Source organism: Ictidomys tridecemlineatus, chromosome 6, assembly GCF_052094955.1.
Source record: "Ictidomys tridecemlineatus isolate mIctTri1 chromosome 6, mIctTri1.hap1, whole genome shotgun sequence".
Lineage (NCBI taxonomy): Eukaryota > Metazoa > Chordata > Mammalia > Rodentia > Sciuridae > Ictidomys > Ictidomys tridecemlineatus.
This window is the reverse complement of record NC_135482.1, coordinates 123,548,373-123,562,494: the sequence shown is the minus strand read 5'-3', so window position 1 is coordinate 123,562,494 and position 14,122 is coordinate 123,548,373. Positions and strand designations below refer to the sequence as shown.

Here is a 14,122-nt window from a genome sequence, read left to right as displayed (position 1 = left end):
TTGGGGTAGGGTATTTCTTAACTTCTTATAATAAAAGCAGTGTCTATAGCCTTCACTAGAATTATACATTGTCTTTTTTCTTTTTCTTTTTCTTTTTTTCTTTTTGGTACCAGCTACTGAACCCAGGCACTCAACCACAGAGAAACATCCCCCACCCCACCCTATTTTATATTTTATTCAGAGACAAGGTCTCACTGAGTTGCTTAACACCTTGCCATTGCTGAGGCTGGCTTTGAACTAGTGATCCTCCCTCCTCAGTTTCCTAAGGAGGATTACAGGTGTGTGCCACCAAGCCCAGCAATATATTTGACATTTTGATTTCCACTAACATTCTTAGAAAATGAAATCTATAACAAATGGCAGTTATTTTAACCAACCAATGACAAAGTCATTTGATAAACATAAAATTTCTTTCTCTACCTTTCTTTAAAGGCCACTTAATGCCACAGCTTTGATGTGTGGCAAAGATACCTCTGTACATTAGATTTTCCATTATCTATATATTTTGAGATTGCTTCACATTTTATTTAAGGAAGGGTATATACATATATAACCATTTGAAAATTTAATCCCAACAAAATGCCCATATGTATATCAAGTTATTCTCTACAAACATTTGAAAGGGCAATTCTATAAACATATTTGATAGGGCAATTATTTTTTTTTTAAGGGACCATTGCTTTTATTTTGTTTATTTACTTTTTTTATGTGGTGCTGAGGATCGAACCCAGGGCCTCACACAGAGATGTGCTAGCGAGCACTCTACCGCTGAGCCACAACCTCTGCCCCAGAGGCAATTCTTTTAAATTAGTAATTCCCTGATTGATAGTTCAACCACCAATCACCTAAAGGCTTTAAGCAAACATCCCCAAAGTGTTCTGGGGATGGGGTCTAAGAATGTATATTCTTAATAAGTTTCTCAATGATGTTGCAGAGCCACATTTCATAACCAAAGCCCAAGATTAATCTAGAGTTGGAAAACAATAAGCAAAACAGCTGTCAATTTTGTGGTGCATGAGGTGATATTCAATACCTTAGAAAGGTTATGGGACCCATCAGTGCTTCTCAATGTGCTCACACCTTCTGGGGCCTTGTTAAAATGGACATTCTGATTCAGGAGATCATTCTGAGTCTGGCTGCAGATCCTGAATTTCTAATAAGCTCTCAGGCAATGCCATCACTTGTCTCCAGCACCACACCTACAGAAGCTAAAACAGGACAAAATGTTTGCCATCACCAGGTAAAGTGGCTAGGAAAGAAATATATTTACAGTAATATTTGCTGAAGGTATTAGGATAAAATTAGCCTATCCCAATTTTGTTATAAAGATTACATTACATGTTTATTAGCATGTATCTGTTTATTATAGTCAACAGAATTAGGAAGAATGGGAAAATTAAAAAAATTAAAAACTTGGCATCAATGTATAGATGCTGACTGACCTGAAATAAAGTATGATTGTAGCATTTTTGGTCTTTAACTCTTCTGAATTATCCTGGAAGCTGGAGTTTCAGAAGCTTCATCCATGTCGTCTTTTATTACCCTAGAAACACAAATCAGATTCAGCCTTTTAAAATTTGACTTCAGAAGTTTTAACTCATCTCTTCAAAGTTCTTAACAATAACCAAGATTCTATTAAGATACCACTTTGCAGTATAATTCCATTATGAAAGGACCTAATTTTCATTAAATGAAGATTTTCCTTCAATTTAAAATATGCCCCATTTCCTCTAAGTATGCAAACTTAAAATTTAGATTAATTTTGTTTTGGCATAAAACACTATTAAATCCTAAATAGTAACTTTTAAATCTGGTAGGATTTTAAAAATATTGTAAGAAAACTTTTTTGCCAAGTCCCAATTTCCACAGGCCCTTGTATAAAATGATTATTGCTCTCTCAATGTAACAAAGATAGATTCCTACTATACCTACAAAATTTTATTCTACTTGTGCCAAAGCAGAACATACCCATATTTTTGTTGTGCTATATCAGAAAAAGACACTTTCTACCTTGGACCAATGTTGTCCAAAAAAGCACACACCCAAGATTTTTCTGTGGAAACAGGTTTAAATTATCTCATCCTTTATATATATCCTCTATAATTATTTTTTATAATTTCTACCAGCAACTGGCATTCTATCTACTATAGAAGGTTTTTATTTATTTTTTATTTATTTTTTATTTTTGGTGGTGCAGAGGACTAAACCCAGGGCCTTGAGCATACTAGGCAAACACTCTATCAATTGAACTCTATCTCCAGCCCTATGCAAGGTATTTGTTGAAGATCTCATAAATTCATCTGTGTTCTTAAGCTGGTTTTATAAATTTTTAACATCTTTCTAACCACCTTTGGTAAAATTAAGGCTGACAATGAAAATAAATGGAAACATAAAACCAAATTGAACAGCATTACTTAATTATTCTTAATAATACAACAACAGTCGAATAAAATGTTAAATTAAGCCTTCTCAACTTTTCAAAACTGAATCTGAAATTTACAAGATATCAAATTTAATGAAACTTGGAAAGGTAATCTTTAGAATTTTTCCAAGTTCTAATTGTCAACATTTAGTCAAAAGTGTGGCTTAATACTTACATTCAATATTCAAAAATAAGCCACTAGAGGCTTGGGACCTGGCTCACAGCACTTTCCTAGCATACACAAACAAGGCCCCAAACCAAAAACATGCACTCTACAGCAATGAGGTTTATAGTACACTGCTTTGTTTTTGTTTTGTTTGGGGGTACTAGAGATTGAATCCAGAGACAAGGTGCTACTAAGCTCCATCCCCAGTTATTTTTATTTTTTGTTTATTTTTAAGACAGGTTCTCACTAAATTGCTCTAACTGGCCTCAAACTTGTGATCTTACTTTCACAGTCCCAAGTCACTAGAATTACAGGCTGTACCACTACAGTACATTGTAATCAAACCTGAAAAAAGTCACAGTGAGCTATTGTACAAGTACATCCATCAGATGATAGTAGTAATTTGAAGGGTTGTTGTTTTTTAATGGGGCCCAGGCTGGCCCCAAACTCAGGGGACTCAAGCAATCTTCCTAAGTCTGCAGAGTCGCTGGGAATACAGGTACATGCCAATGCAGCCAGCTTCTAATTTAATTTTAAAATCTGGAAAATTGATACACAAAGGCAGATGGATTTAGTATTTTCTGATTCTGAAAAACAAGTTATCACCAAGTGACACTGCCAAATAAGGCCAGGGGATGGAACGGGGGTGAGGGTTAACCAATAATTGCCTAGAATAATTAGAATAATTCCTTAACTGAAATTTTAAATAACTGAAATCCTTAAAAAAGAAAAAAAAGTTAATACATAAGACTACATGACAACCACTTTGGATAAAGTAGTGTCTTTAATTTTAGAATTAAAATTCAGGTAATAAGAACTATGGACATGTTAATGTTTGACTATACCTTGTCATTCCAAACCATTTAAATTGTTTAAAGTGGAAAAAAAGGGGAGGGTATTCCACTAACCATATCCTAAGATGAAGTAGAGAAATTTTTCACACAGTCAAAAATGTAGTCAGTACCACATATGCTTTTATGACGACTTAGGAGATAAAACATTAAAGAAGGTATATTTTGGGCTGGGAATGTGGCTCAGGTGGTAGCGCGCTCGTCTGGCATGCTTGCGGCCCGGGTTCGATCCTCAGCACCACATATCAACAAAAGATGTTGTGTCCGCCGAGAACTAAAAACTAAATATTAAAAATTCTCTCTCTCTCTCTTTAAAAAAAAAAAAAAAGAAGGTATATTTTAAAGAGAATAGCCAACCATGTTACAATACCCCTAACATTCTCCCAGTCTTTGAGTGAAAGGAGATAACTTTATTTCTATGAAGTACATAAGCCTACTATTATTTATATATTATATACAATATATTTTATGTAGTGTATAAATTGCTAAAGTAAATTCTAAGGCAGGTATGTATATAATGTAGATAAAATATAATTGAACAGCCAGTAGGTTGAATTGTTCAAATTACAACATATGTATTGTAAAAAATTCAAGAAACAGGATTTTATTAATAATGGGTATTGAACATCTTGCTATACAAATCACTTAAAAGGGAATCATTTCCTCTAAAGTAGGTGCCTGTGGTTTCAAGCCATGAAAAATGGCATTTTCCATTAGCACACTCATTATTCAACAGTAGAATTCCTCCCAAGAAATGGACATTCTGAAATTCGTAGGTTTTGGAGAGATGCTATCAAACATGAGTATGACCCTTAGTCAAAGATGACTAATACTAGACGCTAAAGCAATAAATTAAAAACTGCTACTTACAGTAATTCAGGACAGGGAAAATATGTAAGTGGGCCAGGCATGGTAGCACACACCTGTAATCCCACTTACTTGAGAGGCTTAGACAAGATCATAAGGCCAAGGCCCACATGGGCAACTTAGTAAGACCCTGTCTCAAAAACAAGAGCTGGGGGATGAGGCTGAGTGGTAAAGCGCTCTTTAGGTAAAATCCCCAGTAAATAAGTAAGTAATTAAGTAAATAAGGGTTGGGGGGTTGTATATCAGCAGTAGAGCATTTACTTAGCATGAATGAGGCCCTGGATTCTATCCCCAGTACCACAAACTGAGAGAAAAAAAGAGAAGGACAGGAAAGAAAAGGAAAAAGTGTGCTTTTCACTGGTTATTTTATTCCAGTGTTAATAGATTCTTTCTATTCAATAAAGAATATATCTTTGGGCTGGGGATGTGGCTCAAGCGGTAAAAGCACTTGCCTGGCATGCGCAGGGCACTGGATTCTATCCTCAGCACCACATAAAAATAAAATAAAATGAAGGTGTTGTGTCCACCGAAAACTGAAAAATAAATATTAAAAAAATTCTCTCTCTCTTTAAAAAAAAAAGGGATATATCTTCAAACACTATAGGGAAATAGTGACGGAGTAAATAATAGCCAAAAAAAATTAGAAAGTCAAAAGCCAATATTTTCCAGAGAAACTTGTGAAAATGCCATGAAAACAATTATGAGACAACTGAAAATACATCCATAGTTACATCTTACTTTTTGATATAACTTAAATGAATGAACAAATGAAACATTAGAATACAAGGTCAGTTAACTGAACAACTGGATAACTTTTAAAAAAGAAGTTCCATCTTTTAGTTCATATTTTGCAAGAAAGAAAAGTCCAAATAGGAACATTCTGTATTCCCAACATCTTCTGGCTTTTCAGAGTTCAAAAAAAGCTATCTCTGCATTAACTCATTTGTACACCACAGATTATATTATATATAGTAGTTATTATATTATGTAATTGATTCTACATCAGATGACCATGAAACCACACAACCTAGTTAAACAGCAATAAGGGAAAATCAAAAGTGCTTTCTTCAAAAAAAGGTAATTGAATGCTCCCCCTTACTCCACAAAAGGGGGAGGGGGGTAAATGAAGAGGTATTCCACACCAGAAGATACAAGGAAGTGAAATTGAAACAGCTCTACATATTTACTAGAGTTGCTAAAATTAACATGACGGACAATCCAGAGTATTGACAAGGAGGTACAACAACATAAAATCGCATACATTGTGTGTGGGAATATAAAATAGGACATACACTTTTTTTTTAAATTTTTTTAATATTTATTTTTTAGTTTTCGGTGGACACAACATCTTTGTATGTGGTGCTGAGGATCGAACCCGGGCAACACGCATGCCAGGCGAGCGCGCTACCGCTTGAGCCACATCCCCAGCCTGGACATACACTTTTGAATACTGGCAGTTTCTAAGAAACATACACCTACTCTATACTCAACAATTCTCCTAGATATGTTCACCAAAAAATGAATATATAAATTGTTGGAACATGAGTCTTCATAGCAGCTTTATTCATAATTTCCACAAAACTAGAAACTATCCCAAGAGTCTATATCAAATGAAAACTGAATAGACAAAATGTGGCATATTCATTTAATGGTATACTGTTAAAAATATGGAACCACTTACATTTGATGCATGTAACAATATAGATGAATTTCAAATATTATGTTAAGTGTTAAGAAGCAAAACGGGAAAAAGTATATAGAAATTGAGCTGTCACAGGCTAGTCCAAAGCTTTAAAGAGCAAAATTTTAATTGTTTTAAACTACAGAGGAATAATTTTGAAATTCACATAGCAACTGAAAATTAAGAAACAAGTATGAGTTGGGTGTGATAGCACACAATTATAATTCTTGAGACACTGAAGGCTGAGGGAAGAAGATCTATAGCCTCAACAACTTGGTGAGACCCTACCTCAAAAAATAAAAAGCACTGAGGATGTAGCACAGTAATAAGTAGAGCACCCCTGGGTTCAGTGCCCACCCCCTTCAAAAGAAAAAAGTACCTATGGAACTGCTGGTAGCTCAGTGGTAGAGTACTTTCCTAGCAAGAACTGGGTTAAACCCCAGCTCTAAAACAAACCCCCCAAACAAGGAAATACCTAAAATAAGATCATGTTTGAACATACATACATACATACATACATATATAGTTAGCTGGGTACAATGGTAATCCCAGCAGCTTGGGAGGCTGAGGGAGGAGAATTGCAAATTCAAAGCCAGTGTCAGCAAAAGCTAGGTGCTAAGCAACTCAGTGAGACCCTGTCTCTAAATAAAATACAAAATAGGTCTGGGGATGTGGCTCAGTGGCCATGTGACCCTTAATTCCCTGTTCTCCCCCAAAAAGAATCACTTATATATTCAAAATTTAGAAAAATACTAAAGAAAAATATCAAAGCATTATACCTACAATACTAACACAGAAAATATCTTTTCCTTTGAAGATCATGAGGTAACATTTGCTGTAGTTATAAAAAAAATGTAAGTTCACTTAAAGTCAAATAATATACAAATTGATTATTTTGTCAAACATTAATGACTTTGAAGAAAAAATTAACAGTTCGAGTGTGCAGAGGAGCGTAATAAGGGAAATACTGTACAGTGAAAGATACCAACAAATTTATCAACCTTATTTCCCCAAATTCCTACAAAAGCATTTCAAAAACAAAAGTCCAGCATTATCATCTAGTGATCACACAAGCAAAATACCAAACAAAAAGACATGTAAATTTTTCCCTTATCAGTGCATAATCAGGGTTACAAGCTGGACCACAGTAACAGTAAATTGCATTTTAGTTCAGGATAACACAAACACTATGAACTTACCTGAAGAGCCTCCACTTCTCGTTCGTTCAAAGATCAGTATTTCAAGCAAAATATTTGCCCATCTAAGAACCCCACAGGCACATTTACTTATTACATTAATTTAGCAACCATGTTCATAGGCCACAAAAAGGCACTGACAACAGATTATCCAGTTGATATGCAACATTTTTTACCATATATTTAATACCACCTAAAACAGCACATCTTGGGGCTAGGGTTTTGGCTCAGTGGTAGTGCGCCTGCCTAGCATGAGGCACTGGGTTTGAGTCTCAGCACCACATACAAATAAATAAAGGCCCATCAACAAATAAAAATATATATTATATATATAAAGCACATCTACATTGAAGATAACATGTAAGTCAACTTGTTAAGAAAAACAATTTCTTGCAGAATTTGTCACATATTCATTTATACTAAATAAGTAAATATTTCATTGGGGGAAATTACTTAAACAGCATAAAAGATAATCTGCTGTTATTTATTTAAATATAAGGGTGAAATGGATGTTAAATGTGAAGAGGAAATATGATCACTACCAGTAAGAATTCTCATCGGTGCTCACTGATGTACACAAGACTTCCGAATCACAAGACATCCCAACAATTGTACTTATGTAAAGATACAGTTAAATGTTTTAGCGATTTGGTTTAACACGGAATGCTAACACATCTTCTAAAAAGGGATTGTGAAATCTAAAAAAAAATTTTTAAAGTTTGTCCTATTTTTAAAATGTAATCATTTGTGTTGGTAATGAAAAATTTAGACTGAAATTATATTAATATAAAACACAAAATCAGTAATAGCCAAGTGGAGTTGCTTAAGCCTATAACCTCAGCTACTCCAGAGGATTCTAAATTCAAGGCTGTTTGAGTACCTTAGCAAGGATCAAAATCAAACTTGAGTTTCTCATTTCTCAATGTTTCCTACAATTCTATGGGTTCCATAGGAGATACATACATATACATATATACATAATTTATGATAATTATATAATTTTTTTTTTAGTGGTGCTGGAGATTGAACCCAGGGTCTTGTGCATGCAAGGCAAGCACTCTACCAACTGAGCTATATCCCCAGCCCTCCATAGGCAATTTTTATTGATACCCACTAATACTATTTTCTTTTCTTTGGGTACTAGGGATTGAACTCAGGAGCACTCAACCACTGATCCACATCTCCAACCCTATTTTGTGTTTTATTTAGAGATAGGGTCTCACTTAGCACCTTAGGTTGCTTAGCGTCATTGCTGAGGCTGGCTTTGAACTCTGGATCCTCCTGTCTCAGCCTCCCAAACTGCTGGGTGTACAGGCATGTGTTACCGTCCAGCACTATATCCATATTTTAAAAAAAATTTTTTTTAGTTGCAGATGGACACAATTCCTTCATTTTATTTATGTATTTTTCTGTGGTGCTGAGGGTAGAACCCAGTGCCTCACACATGCCAGGGAAGTGCCCCACCACAACCCCAGCCCACTATATCCATTTTATTCTATCTCCTCTAATGAATATATCTTTAGTAGTGGTTATTAAAGACAAGCCACCATCACCTGTCATCTCTCCTTACTGGTCTAAATGGTCCACTACTTTCATTTGGCTCTCTTTCTGCTCAGTTCTCCATGAGAAGCTAAAACTGTTCTTTTCTAAAACATAAACTAGATCACATTATTATTACCTGGGCCCAAATCTCTACAATGATTTCTCATTTCATTGAAGGAAAATAATCTTAATTACCGTGGCAATGCTCTGAATCTTGCATTCTCAGTGGAGCAATAATCACCCACATATGGGAGAAAGTTAGCTGGGTGGGGGCACAAAGTTCTATGTTTTGTCTTAACACAGATGTAGCATACAGAGTACGTAAGCAGTTAACTGGCTTGTCCATCTCACTGGAGGGAAATCAATTAGAAAAAAAAAATGTCTAAAAAGGCATCTGTGGAGGGAACCATAATGAGGGGGGATAAAAGTTGGAAAAAGCCTCTGCTACAAAACATTTCCTTCTTTTCCCTCATCTTGGACACTTACAGCTTTTGTAAGTCTCTGATCGTTCAGGTACAAGCTAAAGTCCTCTCAGAGGGGCCTTCCATGACTATATGAGATAAGACATGTCTATTTCTCCAACCTATAATAATATGACCAAGAAACAAGCACTTTCATTGCCCCAGCCTTTAAGTATTAAGAGTTTAGGTCTCTTGATTTCTAGAATTCTCACTAGTTAATTTCAGAGCTCTCCCAAGTTCTATTTAAAATTTTTATTTCCAAACTTTTATTTCCATCTGCAATAATCCCATCAGTTTTACCAGTGTCTGATCTTTATTGATTTTATGTATTGGTTGAGACTGCAGGAAACAAAAAATTCTTATCATAGTCAGGATATACAGAAAGATGTATTATATACAGAGACCTAATGAACAAGAAATTCCATGAGGAGTCCTACCCCTGTTCAGACACGTCCCCTGTAATGCATATCCAAAGACATATTACATGTTTTAAGATGGGGGGGCACAAATTATAAACTACCTAATAAAGATCTGGTACATATTGAACAATAAGTGTAAAAAATAATAAAGAATGTCTCGTATGCATATATTTGGAACAGTCTCCAAAATTATTAGGGAAATAATACAGCTGTAGAAGCAAGCATGCTTACATTTGTATATATGCTAAAAATAAATTATTGTCTGAATGCATAGGAACTTCTAGAAAGATACAAAAGAAACCACTAAACAATGGCTGCCCTTGGATAGAGAATCTGGGTACACAGTAGATAGCATAAGGAAACTCACATTTTGTGACACTTTATATTGTGTGTACTGGGTGCATATTATTTTTCAAATTTAAAAATATAGTTTATGCATAAGTAGTATTGGAAGGCTGGTGTGTTTTTTTGTTTTATTTGGGGGGTACTTTACTTCTGAGCTACATTCCAAACCTTTTTTAATTTTTTCACAGTGTCGTGCTTAGTTGCTTTGGCTGGCCTTATATTTGTGATCCTTCTGCCTTAGACGCCTGAGTAGCTCGGATTACAGTCATGCACCACTGTGACCTGCAAAGGTTGGTTGATTTTATTAGATCTAAATGATAAAATTATATAATAAGGAGTTATTTCTAGATCTCAAAGGAGGATTTCAGGAAAAAGAGGGAGCAGGTGTTAGCCCACCTCTGGTTTCCACATTTCCTCATGTCGGCCATTGACAAAGTATAAATAACACCATCTATAATAAATGTCCCCATCTTTAACATGCTTGTTTCAGTACCTAATTAATGCAATTACTGTCTTCTATGAAGTGGGGATTTAGATGTATTGCAGTATGAGTCCCAGTTAATCCACTGCTGCAAGATCTAAATAAACAGTTTAGTTTACAGATGTATAAAAGGATATTTCAGCCACCCTACTCTATATAAATCCTATCCTGCTATTTTCATTTCCCTTACTGATAATCAAAAAATATCCAGCCAAGACCTTTTCCTAAACACCAGGGTTTATATGCTGAACACTTTTTGAAGTGTCAGAAAAGCTTGACCCTCACCCTTCCTAATTATACTTAAAAGTGGGCAATATCAAAATTACCTGACATTCAGGTAAAAAAATTCTAATTGCAGCTTTCTTCCTTTCTTTTTTTAAGAGAGAATTTTTTTAATATTTATTTTTTTAGTTTTCGGTGGACACAATATCTTTATTTTTATGAGGTGCTGAGGATCAAACCCAGCGCCCCGCGCATGCCAAGCAAGCGCGCTACCACTTGAGACACATCCCCAGGCCCTGCAGCCTTCTTTCTTATGAACAAACTCCTCACGCATCCAATTACAATCCCCAAGTCCTGACGGTTTGGTACTAAGTGGTACGTGGCAAGCATTGAACCACGTCCCCCAGGCTCAGTTGGCAATTCTTGATCTCTGCCCTTCTTCCCCAACCCTACTGCCTGTTATTTCAATTGCTTTCCCTGCCTGTAAATGCATCCTGTAAATCCATCTTTCCTCAAATTACCAGTTATTTATCTGAATTTTGTATTTTTTTTTCTTTGAGACAGGATCTTGCTATATTGTCCAGGCTGGTATCAAACTCCTGCTTCTGCCTCTTAAAAGTAGCTAATACTACAAGAATTTACCACAACGTCTGATATAAGTAGTCCTCTATTGCCAAAATTCCCTAATGGCTTCTAAATTGATTAGTTATCCAGTCTCATTTTGGGTTCCTACTAGCTTTGTACATATTTATGAGCTCTCAGCCTTTCTTCATGTAGAAACTCTCTGATCAGTTCCCCCACACACACACTAAAAAAAGATACAACTCATCTCAGATACTTGAGCATTTCCACCTCCCCAAATCCCACAACACACCCTTAAAATTACAACATTTTTGTATTCATTCTTAAATTTTTTTTCTACCTTTCAATGTACATGTAGTAAAAATCTCAAGTTGATTATTAAAAAGTGCTACTATCCCTATTGATGCTTACCATCCTTTCCTATTCTCTCTCAGACCTTTCCTGCATTGTTTTATAACTAATGGTTTGGGGATTGCTAGAAGACAGGATCACATACCATCTACCCCACACTAGTTGCCTTGTTTTTTTTTAAATATTTATTTTTTAGTTTTTTAGGTGGACACAATTTCTTTATTTACATTTATGTGGTGCTAAGGATCAAACCCAGTGCCTCACTAAGCCACAATCCCAGCAACCCTCACACCTTTTAAAAATATTTTTAGTTGTAGCTGGACATAATGACTTTATTTCATTTATTTATTTTCCAATGTGGTGCTGAGAATCGAACCCAGTGCCTCACACATGTTAGGCAAGTGCTCTACCACTGAGCCACAACCCCAGCCCCTGCCTTGGTTTTTCAAAGAGCAAATACTTGTTAAATGAAACTTATATTCCATGTCACCCATACCTACTATAGAACTAGAATTCATATTCTAAGACCACTGCTAGTATCTTCTTAACTAAGCAAAAGCAATCCATGCTTTCTGCAAATGTAATAACAATTTCTTGCAATTCATTCACATCATTCTATACAACTTTGAAAAATCATCTATTTTATTGTTAGCTTATTAGATTATATCTTCATATGTTAGTTTATACCCTATATCATGATTGCAACAAAACTTTCACATTAAATTTGCCTTTTAACATAGGTTGAACATACCCCATCCAAATGCCTGGGACAAAAAGTGTTTTGGATCTGGGATTTTTCAGGGGGTGGGATTCTAGAATATTCACATATATATAATGAGGTATCTTGGGGGGTGGGACCCAAATATAAACATGAAATTAATTTAGGTTTCACATACAACTTATACATATAGATTGAAGACAATTTTCTTTCTTTCTTTTTAAAGACAGAATGTTGCTAAGTTGCTGAGGCTGGTCTTGAACTTAAGTCTCCCCAGTTGCAGGGATTACAAGCATGCACCACCATTCTGGCAATAATATATTTTTTATACCTTTTATTTTATGTATTTATTTTTATGTGATGCTGAGGCTTGAACCCAGTGCCACACACATGCCGCCAAGCACTTCACCACTGAGCCACAACCCCACACCAAGCAATAATATATTTTTAAGGTGACCAATCACATGAGGTCAAGTGTAAAATTTTCCACTGTGGCATCATGTTGGTACTCAAGTTTCAGATTCTGATCCATTATAGATTAGGGATGCTCAACCTGTATTTAAATTACTTTTAATAATGTAATAACACCCAAAGATATACGAGACTGTGCTAGTACCCAGGATGTTTTGTTTATGAATATGCTACCCACAGGAAAATACACATTAAAAGGACAACAGAAAAAAATGGTAGTTAATTGTCATAATGAATTGTCAAATGTTCATTTAATGTTACCCCAGCCAAGCACTTCCATCCCTGAGAAGCACAGCAGTCCCTAGGGAGTGGTATTGCTCCAGTAAACACTTAAGATACAAGCAGAAAAATAAAGGCCTCCACAGGGAAGTCTCAGGGTGGTGAAAGGAGCCAAGATATGATGATAAAAATCATGGAAAGTTAATAGTAAAATACTGAATCCAAGAGTAAAATATATGAAAAATGTATACATAATAGTTCCAACAGCTAATTATTAAGTCTTAAAAACCTGTTCTCCTCCCCCTTTAGTAAAAGGATAGACAATTTTAGTCATGGTTCTATTAAATATATTAAAACATACCTTGCATACTATATTACTTTTATAAAAAATTGTAACAGTTTTGGTTAACTTGACTTGATTCCATTTATTTGTACTTCAAAAGACACAAACCATAGAAGACATATACCATTGTGACATGTTGATTAATACCCACACAAAAAAGCAAAACTCGTTGGATTGCCCAAACTTTAGTAACCAAGCTATTTTGTGTCTGTGAATGTGTTATCCAAAGGAAAGTAAATGCTAAATGACAAACAAGAAAAATGAATTAACAGTCAGTGTTCATTTAATATTAAACCAGTCATATACTTCAAAAATGTGTAATATAATCCTTTTAAAAAATGTTATAGTTATTAATATTTATTTATTTATTTGTTTGTTTGTATCTGGTGCTAAGAGTCGAATCCAGTGCCTCACACATGCTAGGCAAGCACTCCATCACTGAGCCACTGTTATCTTGAAAAAATTTCAAATCCTTTCCAAGTGTTGCATTATATAATTTATCTCCCAACTTTTCATCATCTCTTAGACCAAGAGAAGAAATGGCAAAACTGTAAAACTTATTTATAAAGTCTCCAGACTTGGTGTCATTCCCTTCTTAAAAATCTACAAAGGGGCTGGGATTGTGGCTCAGTGATACAGTGATCGTCTAGCACATGCGAGGCCCTGGGTTAGATCCGTAGCACCACATAAAAATAAAACAAAGGTATTGTGTCCAACTACTTCTAAAAAAAATAAATATTTTTTTAAAAATCTATAAAGGATACTAAAACGAATATACTTGGTTT

General features: G+C 35.1%; 1 protein-coding gene across 3 annotated transcripts in view; it reads right to left on the bottom strand.

The window, feature by feature from the left end:
- Positions 1-14,122, bottom strand: part of Pspc1 (paraspeckle component 1) — a 141,790-nt gene that overhangs the window by 49,837 nt on the left and 77,831 nt on the right. For all 3 annotated transcript variants that reach the window (XM_078015726.1, XM_078015725.1, XM_078015727.1), the window contains 2 exons: positions 1,443-1,543; positions 1,034-1,208 (listed from right to left, as the gene is read on the bottom strand). Coding sequence is in view for 1 of the 3 variants with exons in the window: in XM_078015727.1 (XP_077871853.1) it covers positions 1,520-1,543 (24 nt within the window). In the remaining 2 variants the exon portion in view is untranslated. The remainder of the gene's footprint in view (positions 1-1,033; positions 1,209-1,442; positions 1,544-14,122) is intronic.